At 45.2% G+C, this 23561-nt stretch overlaps 2 protein-coding genes across 3 annotated transcripts in view; one reads left to right on the top strand and one right to left on the bottom strand.

Moving 5' to 3' along the window:
- The window catches only part of dock1 (dedicator of cytokinesis 1), a 216565-nt gene extending 202137 nt beyond the window's left edge, over positions 1-14428 (bottom strand). The window contains 1 exon segment of the mRNA XM_042082672.1: positions 14262-14428. The gene's annotated coding sequence lies outside the window, so the exon portion shown is untranslated.
- Positions 14429-16929: 2501 nt separating this feature from the next.
- c24h10orf90 (chromosome 24 C10orf90 homolog) overlaps positions 16930-23561 on the top strand; it is a 19018-nt gene continuing 12386 nt past the window's right edge. The window contains exons 1-4 of one of the 2 annotated variants that reach the window (XM_042083748.1): positions 16930-17123; positions 17389-18172; positions 19751-19823; positions 22722-22819. In XM_042083748.1, the coding sequence (XP_041939682.1) occupies positions 17432-18172; positions 19751-19823; positions 22722-22819 (912 nt within the window). In that variant the 5' untranslated portion in view covers positions 16930-17123; positions 17389-17431. Of the gene's footprint in view, positions 17124-17343; positions 18173-19750; positions 19824-22721; positions 22820-23561 lie in introns of both variants that reach the window. The other variant, XM_042083750.1, reaches the window with a different exon arrangement.

The following is a 23561-nucleotide window of genomic DNA, read 5'->3' as shown; positions in this document are numbered from 1 at the left end:
CTGGCCTGCTAACATAATGAGCCCACTCACATCAGTGTCAGGCCTTCATGAGGCGTGGTGGCCTCACTAAATATGAGATCTGACTTGCTCACAGCCCCTGTTACACTGTTACATTGTATCACCAAAGCAAGCCAACTAGTGCCAGCTGGCAACACTGCGACAAGGCCTTTTATTAGCAGCACACACACACACACACACACACACAGACACACACACGAATGTCAGGCAGCAACTTGAGGCGGCAACACTGAGCCTGTGAAAGACCAGTTTCTGCAGATCTAGGTATATCCAATTATTTGGCAAAGTGCACAATAAGTTCTTGTGTGGGAAATTTTAATGAGGAGATAATGGCAGTAAACCATTTTGACAGAATTACCATAATTGACTCAGCAGTCCCCCCCCCACCCCCGGTCTCGTGTACTTGTTGCCATTGTGTGCATTTTTCTCCACGGCTCAGCTCAGGTCTTAAGTGCTCACAGGAAATGCAGAGGATTGATTTATTTCTGTGCGCCAACCTAAGCCCCACACACCGCTGCTGCTGCTGCTGCTGCTGACTGCATTGCTCCAGTAAAGTATTAAAATGCTCCCATCATTTGGGGGCTGTGGGGAGAGACACGGGCCAAAGAACAGCCAACTCATCACACTACTACGGGTGTCGCACAGCCAACGTCACAGCAGGAGAGAAACAGGGGAGGAACAGCAGGGGAGAGAGAGAGAAAGAAAAAGAAAGACAGAGAAAGAAAGAAAGAGAGAAAGAAAGAAAGAAAGAAAGAAAGAAAGAAAGAAAGAAGTAGAGAAGGAAAGAAAGAAAGAAAGAAAGAGAGAGGGTGAAAGAGCAGAAGGATGAGGAGCAGAAGGGCAGGGAAAGGAGGAGGATGTGGCGGGGCCGGGGGGGGGGCAGAGGGCGCAGGTGGCCAAGGGGCAGACGAGGGTCTGAGCAGCAGCAGCAAGTCCATTATTAGCACACACCGCAGAGAGAGCAGCACAGTGCAACACACACACACACACACACACACACACACACACACACACACACTACAGCAGCTCACACATGCCTGTACAAGACTTTCCTCAAGGTCACCAATATCCTACGCACACACACGTGCACACACACGCACACACACGCACACAGTGCTTAAAAGTTACATCCTTAATTCTAAAACAGTCCCAATGACCTTACTCCGTTGTGAGCACTGATCTGGAAAAAGAGTAGCTGGGTTCTGTAGAACTGTAAGGGGTCATTCCACGTCAATTCAACCAGGGCCCACGCACTTAGGTCTCAAAAAATTCTGAAAAAATTACCAGGTGTATCTATGTTACCCAGGAGACACACTGTAAAATGACTCTTATGTAAGATCAATACTTTCCAAGATACAGCCAGTTTTACAGGGGGAGGGGGGTGTCGATTTTGTTCGGCCTCTTTTTTTTGTCAAAGTTCACAAGCCCACAGCGCAAGAACTAAACCATGTAGAAGGCTCAAATTTTGCATGCTGGTACATAAATAGGAATAGTATGTAGCAAAATCGTCACGTTTGGTCTGGATAATCCTGCATGGTCATAGCTGTCCCTCAAAGTTGATACAAATTTTATTGGAGTTTTTGGCTGGGCTCTGTTTAAGCCTTCAGAAGACATATTTGTACTCAACATAGGCTCTTGATTTATTTTCCTTACTGAGATAAGTAGAAACACTCTCACAAAAAACAATGAACAGAAAATAGATTCCTTCAGGGTCTGAACAGCAGACTTTACAAGTCTAAAAAATCATTGTGGTTCTCATTTTCAGAGCACCCAAACACCTTGTGGGAATATACAAAGATTTTTTTAATATTTTTTTCTTTATTCTCCATGATCTTTTCTTTTCAAAACACCAATTTGACTTGTCTTATGCCAATCTTTCTTTTTCACTTTCCACCCTGAACATGGGCAAAATGCACCATTGACATCAATATGTTTTGTATAGAGCTACCCTAGGTTACTCTATACAACCACAGGTGGCAGTGTGGTGACTCTATATAAAACATATTGATGTGAATGGGGCATTTTGCCCATGTTCAGGGTGGAAAGTGAAAAAGAAAGATTGGCATAAGACAAGTCAAATTGGTGTTTTCAAAAAGAAGGGATCATGGAGAATAAAGAAAAAAATATAAAAAAAATCTTTGTATATTCCCACAAGGTGTTTGGGTGCTCTGAAAATGAGAACCAAAATTATTTTTTAGACTTGTAAAGTCTGCTGTTCAGACCCTGAAGGAATTTATTTTCTGTTCATTGTTTTTTGTGAGAGTGTTTCTACTTATCTCAGTAAGGAAAATAAATCAAGAGCCTATGTTGAGTACAAATATGTCTTCTGAAGGCTTAAACAGAGCCCAGCCAAAAACTCCAATAAAATTTGGATCAACTTTGAGGGACAGCTATGACCATGCAGGATTATCCAGACCAAACGTGACGATTTTGCTACGTACTATTCCTATTTATGTACCAGCATGCAAAATTTGAGCCTCCTACATGGTTTAGTTCTTGCGCTGTGGGCTTTTGAACTTTGACAAAAAAAAGAGGCCGAACAAAATCGACACCCCCCTCCCCCTGTAAAACTGGCTGTATCTTGGAAAGTATTGATCTTACATAAGAGTAATTTTACAGTGTGTCTCCTTGGTAACATAGGTACACCTGGTCATTTTTTCAGAATTTTTTGAGACCTAAGTGCGTGGGCCCTGGTTGAACTGACGTGGAATGACCCTAAGGCAACTACAGTGGTCACCTGTCCAGTTCTGAGAAGATCACACAGGAGAGGGCAAATCAGGAGAGGGCAACAGAGGAAGACGCAGTCTGTAAGCTTTGAGATGCAGCTTTTAAGGCAGCCGTGGCCTACTGGTTAGCACTTCGGATTTGTAACCGGAGGGTTGCCGGTTCGAACCCCGACCAGTAGGCACAGCTGAAGTGCCCTTGAGCAAGGCACCTAACCCCTCACATGATCCCCAAGCGCCGCTGTTGTTGCAGGCAGCTCACTCCGCCGGGATTAGTGTGTGCTTCACCTCACTGTGTGTTCACTGTGTGCTGAGTGTGTTTCACTAATTCACGGATTGGGATAAATGCAGAAACCAAATTTCCCTCACGGGATCAAAAGAGTATATATATACTTATATACTAAAAGTCGATGCTGATGTGTTTCTTTTTTTCCCCTCCTCTCACACCAACGCCCTTCGGAAAAAAACCATCATGATCTGGACCGCATTCTGTTTCCCATTTCAGGGGCAAAACAAACCTCACCGCAGGATAAAGACTTTCAGAACTCAAAAATGTTTGCGCTTGATGTGACAAAGGCCTGTGGAATGTTCCGGAGGTTGGGGGGGGGGGGGCGCACTGACCGGAATTCCATTTGAGTGCGTGGTCAGAGGATGAGCCGCTAGCTAGTGTTTGACAGGAGGACCACAGGGTGCACCAGCACTAAATGAACACTGATATCCTTCAGAACTAATAACACCCACCTGACATAAACCTGACTACTTCCTGTCTTGACTGATAACATTTGATTGTTAATGAATGCAGATAGACGTGATTAGGAGAGAGAGAATCAATAGAATAATCCTGGGGGATAAGTGGCCGGGTGACAGCAGTGACAGGTCGCCGTGGGCGCCGGTGGCGGTCCTGCTGGAAGCCTCCGCATTAATTAGACGGAGATGAAAACGAGAATGAAACTAATTAACCTCCGCTGTTTTCCTGCCACCCTGCGCCTGCTAGCAGATCACCTCTCTGTTGCTGAGGAGAGGAGAGGAGAGAGAGGAGGAATGAAAGAAAGAGTTGCGGTGACCCAGAACTGAGAGACACTCAGTAACCCTCTTCTCCTGCAGGAGGGCCAGACCTCCATCTGAACCTGCCACGACTCCTCCACTTCCCGCTCTTTAATTGGCAACTTCATATGCGCTCCTCCCTGGCAGGGGGGATAAAACAGGACACTGGTCCATTTTTCACAGACAAGGAGAGCGGGTGGCTCAAGATTATGGGCTCCTTCTGCGAGGACAGTTCAGTTCATGCTACATGTGATGCTCACGGGGGGGGCGTCATCAAAATGCACATTTCTAATAGGGCCCCGACATTAGATTGGATGAAGTTTCCACGCACCGATTTGTTCTCTCTCTCTCTCTCTCTCTCTCTCTCTCTCTCTTCAAAGGCTCATTTCATGACTCAGAGGACAGGAGTAGGCGGCGGCGCCCACTCCTATTTGAAGTGCATCCCTGAAGAGAATCTAAAAAAAAGTTGCCATCAATAAAAGAACACAGAAGCCCATACTGGAGCAGACAGGCATAGTAAATACTACTATGCATCCGCTTGCATTAGGAAATGCTCAGCACCGTGAGTGACATGCTGCCAGACCAAACAAATATATGTGTCCATATTTTAATTAGCTTATAATTGATTGGAGATTGAAATGCACACAGTACACAATATACAGGGACCAAGGGCTGTGATAAAAGCAGAGGGAGCGTGGTCATGCCAGCAGGTTGCCACTAGTGACCACAGCTGAACAAGCACACTAGTACTGCAGTGAGATCTTTCCTGGCTTCACAGGTTATAAAAGCTTGGTTCTAATTTGTGATAGGCCTCTATCAAAGTCCCAAAATGACCGCGTGATGTACACATGTGTGTGCGAGGACAGATATTTAGCTGGGACCCATTACTAAGTTGGTCTCACGAAAGAGAATGTTTATTTATGTGTAGGCCTTACTTCTTAATTGAAACATCACATTGGCATCTCGTCAGAGCTCTTAAGAGACACCCACATCAACTTTCCCACATCTCTGGAGGAAGGCATATTCCAACGAAAGGCAAGCAATTCATGAATACCATTAACACAAATTAGTCCACAGTTAATTAATCACGCAAAACAACTGGTATCGCCGTCTACAAAACCCTACGGGAGTCACATCAGTTTATCTCCCCGAGAGCCAATCACAAACACACACACAAGCACACAAACAAACACAGACAAGCACACAAACACACACAAGCACACAAACACACACAAGCACAAACACACACACACACACACACACAAAACACAATACCATTCAAACCACGCATCAACTGTCAGCATGCCGCTCCTGACTTTATCAAGCGTTTAACCAGCCACGCACACAAACAAAGGGCAGTTTCATCAAATGCCAGCAAAAAAAATGAATGCCTGTCTCTCGGCCTGTCTCCCTGTCTGGCCACATGGGGCCGAGAGTGGCTCGCGCTGACAGACCTGCCCTCCCTCCCTCCCTCCCTCCCCCCACGCTTGGTCCCAAAGCCCATTCACACAGGTGCCAGGCCTCTTCAGTGGGCATACATCACTGTGGCCTGCTCTTCTCTGACAGTTATGCCCCTCGCCGCAGACAGCAGCATCTTCCCGAGAGGGGTGGTTCCCCATGCTATCTGCTATGCCAAGCAGGCAGCAGCTCAATAATTTATGTATATGGATGTGGACAGATAGAGCAATGCATATATAATGGAGTGTAATATATACTCCCGCAAGAGTGATTTCCTCTGTCCTCTTTGTTTAGGCCGTGGTGGTGGAGATGGGAGGGGGGGGGGGGGGGGGTAAAAGGGATTTTCAGTTTGGACTTTGTTTGCTTGGGTTGCTTCTGCACCACTTAATCAGCTTTCACTCAAATGCCTCTCCCTGTGCCCATGGTTTACCCAGTGCTGCAACAGTCCTCCACACACACGCACACACACAAAAACACACACAGATTTTCCCTCTCCCTGAGGTTAGGATAAGGTGCCAAATACTCAAGAACAGTCCGTCCAGCATACACAAAAGCACATGCACACACCCCCTTGTACACTCACTCCCAAACTCATAAACACTTAAGCCCTGAAAGGCTGTCCTTCCTGAGGTTAACCAAGTAAATCCAGGCAGGCGTGTCTTGGGAAATAGGGAAAGGGAGTGAAAGGTCCACACATGTTCCACATGCTGTACACACTCTCCCTTTATCACTCATGGTCACAGACAGTGTGTGGTGTTCTAAACCCCCAGAGTCCTCCTCCAGGCAGCGCTGCATAGCAGGGGTTAGGGTTAGGATTAGGGTTAGGGTGAGGGTGAGGGTTAGGGTTAGGGTCAAGTGCCTTGAAGTCAATGGTGGGGGCTTAAAACACCACCACAAGACACACACACACACACACACCTTTATAAGCATGCCACTCAGTCATCCAACTTAGCTACTGGGATAAAACCTAGAACTATCTAGTACCTGCTATGAGATGAGCTGGCCGTGTTGGGCTTGTGTGGGTAGGCCGTGTTGGGCTTGTGTGGGTAGGCCGTGCTGGACTTGGAGAGTGACTGAGCACTGGGCATCTGGGCCTTCATTGAGCAGAGATCCCACATAGTCATGTGCATATAGAAGCACTTCATTTAAACCATTCAACTAAACCTCACACTAAGGGAAAAAGTCACTCTGCATTTAAAGTAGGCGGCCAACTCAATACACCAGTCTGGTTAACATCATGCCGCCCCCAAAACAGTGAAGAAAACCTTGTACTTAAAACAAATAGGACAAAAAAATCTGTGAAGCATTAAATCAAGACACACGAAGACACACGAGAGATTTTTCATGGAGCGGTAGGCTGGTACAGTACTGAAGTCATTATGTACCATTAAGCGAGCATCCATATTAATGAGAGTTCATTTGTATGCTTGGGTACAGATCTGGCAGTGCAATTAACCTTTGTTTCTCATTGTCACAGCCCCCACATCAACCATCTGTGCCCAGGGGAGAGTGCAGGCTGTCCAGAGCGCAGACGAAAGAGGAGCTGTCCATCTCAGGGATGGCGCAAGGCAGGGGACTGGGATGGAGCGAGATGATAAACATAATAGACATGGCATTGTCAAAGAGTGGCGCATGCGCACCAGCGACATGCACAGAGACATGGAGAGCATCTTTGGTCTTCAAACAGCTGCTTGGCAAGGAGAGGCCAAAGAGGCAGAGCCTCAGACAATGGCAGGATGATTAGGATGATCTGAGTGCATGAGTGACTCCTGGGAGCCCTGTCTTCTGCTGCATGTCCTTTCATCCAAACTGGGCTGCCTTGGCAATCCATTAACCCTTTACTTACTTGCCTTCGGAATATAAAACAGGCTAATATATACACTTAAGTGCATTTGATAAAATAACTATTTCAAATTATGTACAGTTGCTCTTCTGATGATGATCATGACTGTCATTTATATTAAATTGGTATAGAATGTTATAGTTGTGCCCCCCCCCCACCTTCCCCACCACCATGAGCAGAACATTATCAACTGTCATTTTCTATAAAGCACGGCACCTCAAACCTGTGTGAGGATGTGTCTCATCTTCCCCACAGTAAGAGCATTCTGGACTGCCAGATGTCAGTTGAAGTCTGCGCCGTAAAAGGAACATCCTTATATCTCCCTATTCCCTGCGCAGCCACCATTAAAATATGACATGAGACAGGACCATTTCACCAAAGGGCAAGCGCAGAGCCGAGACTACTTTGTCATGGTCACTTAACTTCCCCTCTGCCTTTAACTTCCACACAGAGGCGTTTAAAGGGAGGTGTAGGGCTTGTAGCGGCGGGGAGTCGCAGGCGAGGGTCTACATTAAGTGCTGATTAAATGAAGCATCTGCCATTTGTCTTACGGGGAAGGTTTTTGGCCGTTTGCTACTTCACAGAGGAAGGAAAGTGGCTGCCGACTCCTACTGAAGGACATCATTGGTTTTTCTCGGGGAAGACGGGCAAAAGCTGTGTAATGGGCAGACTCAATGTGCTGCTGTGGAGGGAGAGAGAAAAGGACTGTCAGAGAGAGGGAAAAAGGGGAGAGCGCCAGGCAGGCAGGAAGCTAAAAGCCTGTTGGGCTGGAATGAAAACATCTCAGAGGCATTACAAGTACGGGGAAAAAATGCTCTTCAATTACGAGACCAAACAACAACAAAGGCTGGCAGAACTGTCAGAGGAGGGCTTTTACGAGAAAGAGCAGTGGGACACAATGAGGCGAGATGTGCTGTGTGTGTGTGTGTGTGTGTGTGCGTGTAAATGTGTGTGTGTGTGAGCGTGCGTGCGTGCGTGCGCGTGCGCAGGTGCATGCGTGCGTGCGTGTGTGATGTCCAAGTGTGGATGTCTGTGTGTCTGAGGCAGTGTGTTAAAACCGTTTTGTCGAGTATGATGTCAGCAAAACTTAGTGCACTTTCTGTGTCTCTCACACTGGCAGAGTAGCAACCACGTAGGTGAGAAAAAAAGAGGAAGAAGGGCCTTCTGTTTGACAGCCCTATTATGTGGGCTGTTGAAAACTAGCCGCTGGTGGGAAACATCAACAACAGCTTAACAACCACGCAACCATGTCAAGGAGGCAGAGGGGTCAGACGACAGCAACCTGCAGCGAATCAGCACGGGAGCGGTCCCTGTGGTCATCCTCTGATTGGCTAGAAAAAAATGGAGCCGGCTGTGAGGGTGACTGCTTCGCAAAGAGGAGGTGGTGATGTCGCCAAAAGCCAGGACACAAAGTGACACTTCCTGGAATTTAAGTGCAGAGACATAAACAAGCATGGAGGGGGGTGCTAGGGGAGAATGCAGCACTCCAAAAATAATCCTACTGTTTTCGTGTGGCCATGGCTGTCACCACGGAGAGAGACGAGAGGCAACAAAGACGTGGGTCTAGGTGGCGGGAGGGGGGCTCCACACAGCGTCTCATCACCCCTATAGTTATAAATACTCAGTTCATGCGGATCAGGTACTGTAGACCTCTCACCGCTGCACACAATCTGCCTGTTGCTTTTCTTGTGTAGCCCTCCTCCCCATCTCTCTCTCTCTCTCTCTCTCTCTCTCTCTCTCTCTCTCTCTCTGATCACTCTATCCCTCGCTCTGATCACTCTCTGAGTGTGTTATATTTCTTCTTTCCTGTCACCTCAGCTCTGTCAGGTCCTTCCTCCTACGTCGGTGCATGAGAACAGGTGCCTCGTTATGTTAAGACGTGTTTGTGCAAAGGCAGCGAGACAAAAAGAGACAAGAGAGACGCGCCGTGCTAATGGCTGAACTTGAGCAGGTGCTTCTGAGCTAAAAAAAAGAATATTCAAGCGCGAGCGTATCACTGGGAATCACAAAGTTGGCTCCCCTTTGCCAGTGCTGTTTGCTTTGGGTAGAACAAAACAGGGAGCGAGTGCCAATGGGCCTAAAGTTTCCACCACGACAAACAAAGCACTGCATTAACTTAGAGCCACTACAAAAAACACAGCGGTAATTAAAAACCTTGTGACTCAGAGAGTTGTAACTGTCGAGAACTTTTAGTCATTATTCCCCCCCCCCCAAAAAAAACACTGCAGGCACACACCGCTGGCGGAATCGTGAAAACGTCAACACAAGACAGTTGGAAAAAGTCGACGGCACATCATATTACACCAGACTCTGCCTTTAATTGCTCTCAATGCCACAGCAGCACAAAGAGCAGCTCATTTGTGGCTACGGGCAGCGTTGGGTTAGAGCGCTAAAGCCGGGACAGGGGCTCCAGCCGTCTGCACTGGGGCCTGATGCGGCCTGGGCTGCCTGGGTGGGGCTGGAATTTGCAACAGTGGCAGACTCCCTCTTCCCGGCTGCTGCCAACGCCAAGACGCAGGCTGCAGGATAGGGGAAAAAAAAGCCATCCCTTCGACACATCCTTCTGAGACAATCCCCTGAGCACCTCTCGGTCCCCTCGGACTCTAATGACAGGGTGTTGTATGATAAGCCGGGAGCACATCTAGGCAGGGGGGTTGCTGCAGCATTGTCCTGATGGGAGCACAGAGGCTACATGTGAGGGAGGGAACAAGGAAACAGGAAGTGTTGTTTCCTTATCTGGCCTGCCCCCTGTCCTGGAAAGGGACACAGTACACAGTAGCCTTTCAACAGACAAAAATACTCAGCCGTACACAACTCAAGAGCCCTAATCACACCATCTGCACTGTTTCTCAAGACAGACATGTGTCTGGCCTAGTTTGAAATAATGAACAGAATAATCCATGGGAGGCAGTGTCAGAAAGGAAAACAGACAGAGAAGAGAGAAAGAGAGAGAGAGAGAAAAATACAGAAAATGCATATTCAATGAGATGTTTATACTGCTCAGGAGTCTCGACGGAGGAGGAGAGCCACCCAGAGAGTGTGTCTGGCTGATGTTGTGCACACGCTTTCATCCCCGACTCTCCAGTCACCACACAACAAAAAAGCCCATTCTTCCAGGAGCCACGGCGCTCTAATGGAGTGCCATTTAACCACAAAACGCTCCACACAACAATCAAAAGGAGTGCAAATTCATTCATCACACAACGGAGGGGAAACCTGCTCAAAAGAAAAACAATGACACCCTTTGCTTTTGAAACCTTACACTGTTCCTGTGTGATCACACCACCCACCGCCATCCTTACCCCCCTCCAACACCTACACTGCTTAGTCTGGCATCTCAATTTTTAACTGTTTTTTGAAGTTGCAATGAGGACAATGTGATGTCATGACACGCAGACAATCCACTGAGGGCGTTTCACCTCAGTCAGGTCTCATTCCAGGAGCCCTCAGAGCAGTGCTGAAGGCATGTTAAGCACCTCAGTGGAATGCAGGACATGAACAAGGACATGGTACAGAGATTCCTCAACACAAACAATCAAATAAATCTCACTCGTTACTTTCAGGTCAGGCCACTGTTGAGCAAAAAAAAAAAGGGGGGGGGGGGGGGTCGGGCAGTCGGCTGTGCAGTTAGGGCCAACTAGGCAGAGCAGAAATATTACTATATTACTAGAAGCTGTTTTTCACCACTGTTTGTCTAATTGCATGTGTCACTTGCTAGGGGGAAACACGGTCATTTCTAGCTGAATGAAAGATAAAAACTACAAGTGCACCAAAAAAGACAAGACTAAGCACAACAACAGCTGAGATCTGTAAAAAGACAGAAGAAAAAACACCAACACAGTCAGCTCACAATCCCAACTGTCTTGGGCATGCATTGCAGTCACCTTCTTTGAATGAACAAGGATCACGGGTCACAAAGAACAAGGGATGATGCATCATGCCATGCTACTCTTCACACTAGCAGGACCTCGCTCCTCAACTGCAAGGCCAATCAGACCAGCAGGAGTGACATCATGGGTTTGAGACAGGCAGGGAGATGGGTATTACGGACTGGCCTCATGGTGATGAGGTCATGTTAAGACATAGGCTCGGCCACTAGCTCAGAAGCTCCTTATCCACGCTCCTTAGAGTTCCTCTCATATCTCAGTGCTACAGTCAGAAGGCAAAAACCCCTCCAAACATTTCATACATATTTCATTCTTAAACAGCTACTTCAACCATCCTTTTTCACTGAACAGAAAAACAATGTTATTACTCACTGACAGTGAAACCAGATTAGCATTTTAAGTAGGCTATGATGGAACTCTTATCAATTGTTTAGATGCAGCTCTGACAATCCTCCAAAAATGATTCAGCTCACACGATAAGCAAATATGAGATCATATTACGATTAGCTTCATAATGCCATTTTTAACTTCTGTCAGTTGCAACACTATCAGCATCATTATAGGTGCACCATCAATTGGGCCACAAACACATTAAACCATTGTGTTATTTTAACTTCCTTAAAATACCCCAGGCTGATTCAGACAGTGAAGCCACAAGGTTGGCTTTAAAATAGGCTGAGAGATGAACAGTGACAGTAAAATGATATGGCAAACACAATGGCCTCATTTTTTAACCTCTGACTCGATCACCATCAAGCGATCATTATACAGACATGGAGGATATCGGTCTGCATTAGTCATGGCAGGTAGCCCAGGTCTCCCCTGTATTTCCTGTGTGACATAATCACTTCCTCTTTCCAAGTTGCTACGGCCATGGCCCCGGTAAAGTCCCACGCTGTTGTAGGCCTGATCACACCCAGTCTGGGATTTGCCCTAAGTGTTTCCAGGTAGAACACAGGTCTGGGACCAGGCAAATGCTCTGCAGCCGACAAGAAGCCAGGCTCCTATGACCCAGGCCAATCCTTTGTGTTGCACAAAAATAGACTATAGCCATCAGAGAATTCAACCACCAGACTTACTTAATAGACATAAATGTCTCATTGGGTTGGCTACTGCTGTGTGTATTAGAACAGACACTGTTGCAGTGATTCAAATGTTCCTACAGGGCCTAAATCTGTGGGGCCTTGTTCTTCAGATGTTTGCATTTGATGATGCCTGTAGACTTTCTAGTTAATCCTATTTGTTCATACAGTTTCTCAGACTCAGAGAGAAAATGTCTTTGGAATGCTTGATACAAACACATATCAAAAGTGAATTCATTTTTCTGACTTCTCACAATGGTCTGCTGCCAAACATAGCATCAGTGGGATAAAGTGGAGTTGATTTTATTTGTAAATCCAGACCACACCCCAGATAGCAAAGACCCAATGGACCACTGCCGGCCCACTGGGGTCAGATCCAACAGTCTGCATTGGTCTTTCGCTCATTGGGTTTTGGAGGGCCCACTAGGGAGTTACAACCCACCATTTTGCCACTTGCTAAAAAAATGATTTTCTTCATTCATTACCTCTTCATTCGTTTTCACCAACCATTAACATATTTAAGATGTTACCCGTATGTGACATAAGAATCTAATTTAACAAATACTTTTTAATCTCAATTAGAGCCTTCAAGTACCATGAACAACATCTGTTTGACAACAAGGATATAATTCAGAAACTGTTAAGATTTTATGAAATTCACAATATTCATACCCAGTTAAGGTAAAGGTGATGGTGGGCTGATAGCAGACCAGTGTGGTGCTGATCAACATCCAAATGCAGATATCATTTTGCCACCTGGGGCAGTTTCTTGACTATAGCACTATTTCTATTAACCAAAAGTCTTGTGGTATATTGTGGATTTCATCATTTAACCCTGCAGTCTGTATGAGAGCAGAAAGTGAGCGTGTAAAGGGAAACAGACATTTATTTTAAACAGTACGCTAGTTGCTAGTCTACTGAGAATCTGCAGAGCTGTGGCTTCACACACACTGTTTTTAGCCTCCCATTAGTTCAGAAGAAAACTACCAGTCATGTAGTTCAGAAGAAAACTGCCAGTCATGTATGTAAAGTCCTACGTTGATTACTAATACATGATTATTACAGAAATTTCCTGTGTATTAGCCACATTGTGTATAAGCCGCAGGACAGTGTTTTATGCAAGTTACAAGAAACAAAACCATATTAACTGCCCCCTGTTTATTAACCTCATAGCTGAAGAAATTTTGCCAAATCAATGTATAAGCTGCGGCTAATAGTTGGGAAATGACGGTATTGTGCATTCACTGTCTTCCCAAAAGTTTCCTCCTGCAGACCTTGTGATTTGCCTACAACATATTGTAACACTTTTGTGTTCTAGTTGGTAACTGATCATACAATTTCAACTCACTACCACAGTAGTAGCCTACATAACAGTAGGCAAATGCAACAGACTATAAAAGAGGTTTAAACTGTTTTTTTTTTAAAAAGAGAATAGTTATAAAATGCAGATTAAGTTATGTTTATGATGTTTAAGATAATGTGGAAACTATTCATGACCCTAAATGTCAATGTAGGCTAGAATATAATAAGCTATAATGCTCATTTAGCCTACCTAGGTAAGAGAGGAGAGTATAAATGGAACATAAATGAAAAACTTTTCTTGTATAATATTTTTCAAATGAGCAGTGGAGAGATCAAATCCCATATACTGACAGACGCGTTATGCTAAACAGCCTACGGGAGTGCTGAAGTGATTACTGCATGACTGGAATAACATCTCGCAAAAAAAAAACTGCTGAATGGATAGAACTACGGGCACACTTTTACTACAAAACCGCCTATATTTACTTTTCTGTGGTTTCAGAAACAGTACTATTTTTTCAACAAGATGTAGCCATGGGCGTCCAGAGGCATAATCAGAGCTCCAGTGATTCCCGTGCAGGCCCAGCAACACAGGAAACACTGTTACAACTAGGCGCGCCTCTGTCAATTCCCAATCCACACTGTTCGCTTACAAAGACAAGGAAGACCCAGGGCTTTGCATTTATTCAAACTTGCGGTAGTATCTCTGTATCCAAATCACGAACACGCACACTGATACTACTAATGTAACTCAGAAACGTTTAAACAACGATGGGTCTCTCAAACGATGAGGAAAACTCGGGACAGGGCAGTGGAAGAATATCATAATCACCGTTCTTCCCAAACTTGTGCAATCGGATGCAAAGTAGCGAGTAGCTCACAGCCGTGCTTGCAAGTTACTCACCGACTCCATACTTCTCCTTTTTCGTGGGCACCCAGCGAGACATTCTCATGTATGAACTTTTTCAGTGCCTGAGTCGTGTCTAGTGAAGCTCCTTCAGTTTTCTCTGGACTTTTTGTTTTCACTGTTGATGTACTGTTCCACCTCTAGCCGCCATTTTCCACCGATAACTGGATGATCCACAAGGGGGTAGAGTGCGAGCATAGAGAAACTTTTTTGTCATGTGGTATTTGGCGTCACAAGAGGACCGGCGTAAAACAGCTTGTTGGAAAAGTTTAGACGGGACAATGAGTAGCATAGTTGTTTTAGCGGAGGCTACCACAGGTCTACTGTATTAAGGAAAATAGGCTATTTTTTGTTACGTGGTGAAACTGTTCATACTTCATAATTGTTGTTTATGTACAGGGCTATCAGGGAGTGTTAATCTCACAAACGAGCCATCCAACAATAGCCTACCCAAAAAGTCTACAGACGAAATTCGTTGCTTTCAGTAGCGCCGAAGAATGGATAGGCTATTGTTATTTCTGCGTCATATTTTGCGACTTTTCACAGCAACTCTAATAATCTCGTCCTAAATGTTGTAATAGTATGCTGTAATAGGACTACATCCTGGCTCAAGACCACTCTCTGTCCGATGTTTCTCTTTTTAGTCTTCAAACATACATTAATATGCACGACACTGAAGCCCTGCGGATATAATTTTCTTGAACAATTAATAATCATTACACCATAAAATATCAAATTAAGAAAAAACACCACAGGGGATAATGTGCGGCCAAGCCACAGTTCTTCCTGTCATGTATTGGATGGTGGTTGCAATTAACAATTCCATTTTTAATTTGGTGCTCACTCTCTCCCCCTCTCTCTCACTTTGAAATGCCCCCAGTGCTCAATTGTCTGATTCTTTAGGACATGCTTTCATATTTGGAAAAGTAGTTGATGGGATTGGTTGCCATTCTTCTTCATTCTTCTTCAAAACCCATAGCCTACATCATTAGTAGCCTACACAATAATCTCATGTTTATTCACACTCACATTCATGAGTTTAATTGCAATTCATAAGATGTGATGCTTGGCTCTGATTAGTTAAGAAAAGTGTAGCCTATACCAGTCATGTCCATCTCTGAAATCACCAGCAGACCTAATGCCTTGCCATGCACCAATCTTAAGTGGTGGTGATAATTAGTTATACTGCTGATCTTTCTGACTTTTACATAGCCTATTCAACACTTGTTTCTGTTTTATGTTGAGGTGTTTCTGATTCTGTAAAATTGTCAGGTATTAAGTAAAATATGAATATACAAATAGTTTTAATTAGATTGGCATTGTTAATTCTGAAACAAGAATTGTATAGGTAACATTTTGATTGAAATTCTAAATCAACCAACACTGTGAATACCGGTATGCATTTCCTATAGTGTGTGGGAGAACCTGTTGGATTCATGCCTCCAATAACATTTTCTCTACACATCAGCAGGGGGCGCTGTTGCTCCGAACCTTTTTTTAATTCATTAGACCACAAACTGGTGGACAGACTGAACGGATCTCAATGGATCTCTCACAGTTTTGCCCTCTGATTTTACTACTATTGACCTAGTAAAATACCAACTATCTGGGTTATTATTATGAAACTGGTCATATGTCAAACAAGTAGTGATAAATGTTATGAATTTCCCTTATATATTGTTTTAGACAGAAATGTGAACTATGTTAGCCTACAGTTCACAATCTTAAATAACATTCTACCTACAAGTGATTCTTTCCTTTTTCATCTTATTTATGATTAAAAATCTGTTCTTTTTTCTATTATTTTCATGCTCATTCACTATGTCACATTCCCGTATATTTGGCATATAAAGTTATTCTAATTACAATTCAGATGTTTGCTTTTTGTAATAAAATTGGGAAGCATTCAGTAATGTTTTATTATACAGCAAGCACAACACTGCCTTTTGCAATGTCCTCTCAACGTATTATTTGTACCATTTGCAAATAAGAGGCCTTCGGACATCATGTGGCCTGCCCTCATGGCAGAGAAGAACAAGCAGAGGTACTTATCCAGCCTCCCGCATCGCCATTTATACATGTGTCTCTGGAATCACATGCTTTTGGAAAGAGACTCCAGCACAGCTGCTCTACCAGCAAGCACAAGATGTGCCTGGGCTATGTAGGCCCATAAGGCATCTCATGACACAGGGGCTGCCTGAGCAACACGGCTAACTAACATATGCAATCCTGATCAATCTTACAGTGTGATTTTTAAAGAAAATAGAATTTCTTCAGCTTCTGCTTTATATATGTATCCAGTCGAACGTTCATCTCCCTCTTGTCTAACTCATATTTTTCTCCTATGACCCTTAGATGACAGAGCCCATGTTATTACATATTTGACCTTAAAACTTTGCATTTATTTTCAGGTCAACCCGAGCATACAGCAACCTGATGAAATAAATGTCATGTTTTTTCCTTAAGGCTAGAAAACCGCTTGGCTTGAGACAAACACAGACACACACACACACACACACACACACACACACACACACACACACAAACACACACACACACACACACACACACACACACACACACACACACGCCTTCTTTCTTTTTCAGTTGGATGTTCAGCTCCTCTGTAACTCCTTTGTTCACAGGGAGCAGCAGCTCTCAGTCGTATTCATGCTTGACTGGAGACAGTACCACCACTGGCACCTCTCTTAGTCCACAACTCTGCAATAGAGATGTAACTCTTCACAATTACAGGGAAGGAATGCTGGATTCCTGAGCCATGTTGCCTATTCCTTCCATAAAGTACATTTTGGTGGTCTTGTCTCTTAAAAGAAACATTTGGATTATCAGGAGGTAAAGGTAAATACAACTTCTGGTGTTCCTTTAAAACATATTTTAAATGCAGTCTTAGCTTTCTAATGTGTTACACAGCTCACTCTAAATAGTTTTAGAAATATGTAGAGCTAGACTGTTGAATATACAGCCTCAGTGTGTATATGTTGTATTTCCAAATTGAATTCAAACTCATTTCAATTGAGTTTCAAACTCAAGTCATCCTTTTTCTTGTCATCTTACTGAGCCTCCTCAGATAATGCATTTGTGGCTCTTCCTGTTACCCGGGCAGCCGTGTCTCCCTCAAGCAGAGTGCTCTGGTGTCCTCTGATATAATGGAGGCACTGAAATCTGAGAGTGTCAACCGCAGGAGCAGCACCAGCCGCCGAACGCCATCCACACCCCATGCAGGAGCCAGCCAGGACCTGGCAGCCACTAACCACCTGTTCCGAGCCCCAGACTGGAGGAGGAGGGCCGGGGAGTGGAGCCACTGGGGAGGCCTGGGGGAGGGCAGCAGGGAGAGTGGGCTTCCTCCGCACCGGCAGCAGACGGCCCGCACTCAGCATGCCCGCAGACCAGCGAGCTGCATTGAGGGGGCCAGAGGAATGGACGGTTGGCTGCAGCAGCTGGAGGAGATGCAGAGGAGACGCAGCTCGGCCGCTGGCGTCGGAGCTAGTCTTGGTGGCTATTCCAGTGGCTCTGGTGTCCCTGTAGTGCCTCCTCTATCGGACCGCACTGTGTCCATGCCTGTACTTCCCGACCAACCGGCAGCGGGGCGCTTCATTCGCCACACCGCCTCCCCATCTTCGCTTTACAGTGAGGACTTGCTACTAAGCCTCACAGACAGCCTGAGTGCCACCCCGCTGGGCAGCGACGAGTCGCTCTGGCCTCCGGATGGAGCTGGCAGCAGTGAGACAGTTAGCATCAGAGAGACACCCAGGGCCGAGTACACCAGCATGAGCTCACTGACCGCAGTCAAGATCGGCTGGCTTCCCATCCAGAGGAGGCTAGTGGTGGAGAATGCCACTAGCCACACCCATCAACCTCATACAGCTACCCAGAGTGCCCCATGCCAGGTAACACTTCTATTTGTCCACTTTTGGGTGATACCTTGGTGTGCTTGTCTTCCTGCATCCTATGCACTATGAAAGTATCTTTGCATTTCTGATATTTCTCAATCTGGTCATTTCTGCAACAGTAATAAATTGGTACAAGGATTTGATTTGTACTTCAAACATCATTTACATCTGTAATCACTGAGCACTCGCAAATAATGACAATTAGTGCCACTACTGTTTCATGCATAGTATATACTGACTCTCAGTAAACAATTAATGTGCAACAATAATATCATTACAAAGGAATGATGAACTGCCAGGCCTCTTGTTTGTTTGTAAGTACCTTAACCCATGTGACAAATTGCAAAGAGGGGGATGGCTGGTCCCAAAATTGATCCTCCTCAAAGCCACCATTGTTTTTCTTTCCCCAAAGCTATTTTCTCAGCAGCCTTGTTACTCTTGAATGATTGTGTGTGTGGGGTGTGTGTGTGTGTGTGTGTGTGTGTGTGTGTGTGTGTGTGTGTGTGTGTGTGTGTGTGTGTGTGTGTGTGTGTGTGTGCTTGCAAAACCCTCTGCTAGCATCTGTTGGGACCAATATCCTCATTCCAAAATGAAGGCGCAAGGACAGCCAGCCATCTGATTTACCTCTGTCTTCACAGAGCGAGGGCCCGAGCCAATCACGCAGTGCTACTGAAGCCTGAAAGAGAAAGAGAGAGACAGAGAGGAAAGAAGAGAAGAGAGTGAGAGAGAGAGAAAGAAAAGAGGGCTGGGCAGAGTCAGACAGCGAAAGAGTTATCACCTCTGGCTGAATCATGTGTGATGGACCGATCCCTTGCCCGACCCAATACAAGAGGAACAGAGATGAGACATTAGTCAAGCCCCCTGATGGTGGAACCAGATAGGGTCCGAGCAGAGCCCCCTTGAAGAACAGCTTACTCTGCAGGAATCCAGCTCTTCCTCACACAGCTTTATGGCCCTTCAAGAGCACTCCCTGCTGTAGGGCCCAACAACTCAGGTCTGAGGCTGAAAGAATGAGTTGCAGGTGCTGGATGGAGCCAATGTGCTGTAGGATTTGCTTAATGCACTGAGACCTGCTCTGCACTGAGAAATACTGTTGCAAATGAGAGGGCCCTTCTCCATGAGAATGCTGCAGACTGGATATGAGGTTTGATTTGAGGCTCAAGAGGAGGAAAACAAAGAGACATGTTTTGAGTCAATCCTTACCTTCCTGCAATATGCTTTTAAATATGACGAATTTGTGGTATCGATTCAGTTGTTTTTCACAGGCAGAGCACAAACATTTCAGATTTCCTATTTTGACACAATGGGGTACATTTTTCATTATCAAGCCAACCAAAATCAACTGAAGATTGAAAAGGAAAAAAGTCTCCTTTTTCTAAATTGACAGGCAGAGCTTTCCTGTAACTGTGCTTACATTTCCTCCTTCTGGCACACAGCTTGTGTCTGCTGAGGTGCTGCTTCTCAAATAAGTAAAGGAAAGAAAATTAATGTAAGACAGTATCATACCCAACAACTTTGCATTTGCAAGGAGAATCATGAATAATTGTCTCATTGTGTCCTTCATTTGTAATTCAGGTGAAGATGAAGCCTCCTATAACACCTGTCTTCACTAAAAGTGTGGTCAAGCCAAACGGCTTCGGACACCTGGGTACGTATCTCCAGCATTCTTTTTATCATTTGCATGAGGTATGAACGCCTTGCATGAAGTATCTGGTTGTAAAGTATTTGGCTGCATCAAAGACATCAGAGTACTGTACAGATGGCCTGTGCATCTCTCAAATCATTTTCAAAATGTTTCCCACCGTTGAATGTTTGCCGGTCACACAGGCTTTGCATTCCCAAATGTATATTAGTAGATCCCTCCTACCTGAAACCCATGCATAACACAGTGGCTCTCAGATGCACCACGCTGATTGTCAGTTTCCTCTGCAGAGAGATTTGGGAAGGCAGACATAGAGAGTAATATGTGGGGAGAGAGAGGGGGTGAAAGTAGAAATAGCTGGCATGGAGCTTTCATCTCTCTCTCTCCTGTTTAGCTGTGTTGTGACATGGCCGACACGAGCCTCTTCTCTGCAGGTGGTGGCTGAGTGCTCTCCTCTGCTCTTCTGATGGTTTACATGCTGATTATTATGCTGATGGTGATGTTGTTTTTTACACACAGACACACACACGCACACACGCACACACACACACACACACACACACACACACACGGTTTCACACATATTCACCATACAGCTATCATTTCTTTCTCTCTCTCTCTCTCTCTCTCTCTCTCTCTCTGTATTTGTATGTGTATGTGTGTGTGTGTGTGTGTGTGTGTGTGTGTGTGTGTGTGTGTGTGTGTGTGTTCTGACCCAGATACCCTGCCATGTGTGTGGAGAACAGAGGGGTTGCTCAGTCAATTTGAGATCTTATGACATTCTGTGTGGCTTCATGCTTACCAAGAGTTGCCAGACAAACAACAGAAGGACATGCTCTTGAGATGAGACTGGTGACACATAATGTGACAATTATGTAAGCGCTAATAGAACTGCTATGCTAAACACACAGGGCCGCTTATGTGCTTTTTCTAGCCTGAGCAAGCTCTCCTAATTGAGAGTGTATCTAAGCAAGTCTGAAACTATGTTTATGCTCGCCTGTTTGTCTTGTAGTTTTGGATGACATTGAAATAAGAGTTGGCAGCAGAGCAAAAGACAAAGAAATCTTTGCCTGCCAGTCACACATAAATTATTTCTATATGCATGTGTTTTGTTGTTATCACACTGCAAATGCTTCAATTGCAACCATATGGATGGTACATTTGTATCTACTCCAGTGCTTGAGGAACCCAATTAGCCGTGTGTAAATGGAAAAGTGAGCTTGTTCCGGTGAGGACACCTTCAGAGAGGTGCAGCTCATAGTCTTGCATGTTGTCTTCAGAACAGCAGACTGCCATTGAGCCCCCAGCTCCTGCCTCAGACTAGGACAGCTACCCTCAGGCTTCTCTCTTATGGTGGCACTGCTCAGCAAGATGATTGGCAGCTGTGTCCATTTTCATTTATGCATCTCATCTGAAGCCTCAGGCTCTACAATATTGTCAGTCAAAAACAGAAGGAATGGCATATGCAAAGACGGGATATTCCATCTTGTGTGTGTGTGTGTGTGTGTGTGTGTGTGGGGGGTGGGGGGGTTGGGGAAATGTCGACATATAGAATTCTGTCTCATCTCATATAGACATGACAATCGTCCAGGGAAGTCTGGGAGTTCCGGAGGTCTCTTGCTGCTTCCTCGTGTCATCCTCTCCAAATGTGATTTTTAACAGGGAGAGAGAACGAGGATTCCCTCTGAGTGGTCTCGTCACTTCTGTCAGACTCATTTTATATGTTTATTCATGATAACAAATGTATGACATGTTTACAATGCTAATTTCTCAGGCAATTCACATCACATTATAGAGCTTGTTTTTCTCTGTTCAACTCTTACAGCTCTTCTTCACCTCTGTGTTATTACTCTGTGTTTGTGTGATGTCAGTCCCACAGTGGGATCTGATCCCATGAATAGAAGACATGTATCCTAGCAAGGTAGTGTCATCACTTGCGCGTATAAGTGCTGCACCACAATGTAACCTGTTGGCTGCGATCACATTTGTACGGAAAACAATGCTATCCTCGTCCAGCACTTTCTGCCCATTGCCAGGGCTGGCACCGGCTAGTTGTTGACTCTGCGAGGAACAACAGAAGCTTTAATCGAGTTCATCACTTCCTCTGCAGGAATGGCGAACATCCTCAGCATGCAAAAGACAAAGGCAAACAGTGAGAGGGTGCCAGTTCATGTGATTGCGATTAGCAGAGGTTCTGACTCAGTCATCTGGAGCCGTCCTGCGCTGACGGAGACATTTGGTGTGACATTTCCCCAGCTTCCTCGTTTCCTCCATCCTCATGATCAGCCTTGCAGGGATGTCCAACCGAGGCAGGACAAAACACCATTGTACAGAGAGTTTGTCTGGTGCAAAAGTTTTTTTTTTAAAAAGAAAAATGAGGTTCTATGGTCAGCTTTGTTGAATTGAATTGAATTGCTCTCCCTGCAGCTACAGGAATGTGTCACCTCAAAAGAAACCACCTTTTTAATATCACTACACAAAACAAAGCAAAACAGAGGCTGTTTCCTTTGCTTTTCCTCTTTGTCCTACCACTTCTTCCTTTCTCACTTTCTTTCTTTCTCAGTACTTTGTGTTCTCCTTTGCTCAAAAAAAAAGTCCCAACATGAGTTCTCTGTGTCACCATGGTAACAGCAGCCAGACACTGAAATCTGAGAGGCAGCCGGGCGTCGCTCTCGGCTGACATGGCAACAGCACAATGCTCACCTGTCATGTCGCTGTGTCTGCCCACGAGATGGCCCGCGGTGACGCAGGGCCCATACTCATCGGGAGCAGCCGGCAGCTGTTGATGGTGTCAACAGAGGGCCAGAGTGTGGGATGGAGGGAGGGAGGGAGGGAGCGAGGGAGCCATGGTGTCATGGTGGGACGTGGCGTCACTAAGCCCGACTCTTGTTGGTCTGTACACAGATGGAGCAGCAGAGAGGTGTCCGGCCACCGCCCCTGTCAAGACGTGTGTGCCGCCAGGACCGACCGCTGCCACTTCCTCCTCAGGCCTTCTTGTTCAGGTAGTCACTTTGTTCTTTCACTCAAATGATTAAACATGCAGCTTGTTTTTCTATGTTGGTGACAGAACAGATGCAGATGTCTGAAGGGTTTGTTTGTGCTATGTTTAGGCTGGGAAGCTGGGAAGCACAGTCACATATGATGCAGCTGAAGTGTAATTGCACACCAATATTGGAATAGACTGCCATACAATAACTGAAATAGCATTAGGAAAAAAACATACAACATACAACAAAAACTTATTTACAAGTAATAAAATATGTTCACTTTCTTTCTTTTTGACATTTGACATTCTACATTCTACAACCTGAAATCTTTTGTTTGATCTTCTTTCCTCTTCACTTTGAATTCTGGACAAACCTCTCTGTACTGTACAATCATTACAAATACACAAATGCACCCTCACACCCTCACACACACACACACACACACACACATTGCGTGTGCGCACACACACACACACACACACACACACACACACACACACACACACACACACACTCAGCAGTTCCGTCTTTGCTGTTTGTTCTGTAAGCAGAGCACGCTAATGGAGTGTTTGCTCTAAGGACAAGCGCTTGTGTGCCTCAGATCCCTCTACTACTGAGGCTAAGAACTGTATCAAATGTATCTGCTCAATAAACAATGACTGGAGAGAGAACGACAGCATAGGGACAGCAACTGAGCAGTGTGTATGGAATAAAGGAAACGAAATGAAAGCAGGATGAAATAAAGTGAGAGAAGCGA

Source organism: Alosa sapidissima, chromosome 24 (assembly GCF_018492685.1).
Source record: "Alosa sapidissima isolate fAloSap1 chromosome 24, fAloSap1.pri, whole genome shotgun sequence".
Classification (NCBI taxonomy): Eukaryota; Metazoa; Chordata; class Actinopteri; order Clupeiformes; family Clupeidae; genus Alosa; species Alosa sapidissima.
This window is presented reverse-complemented; position numbering and strand designations above follow the sequence as displayed.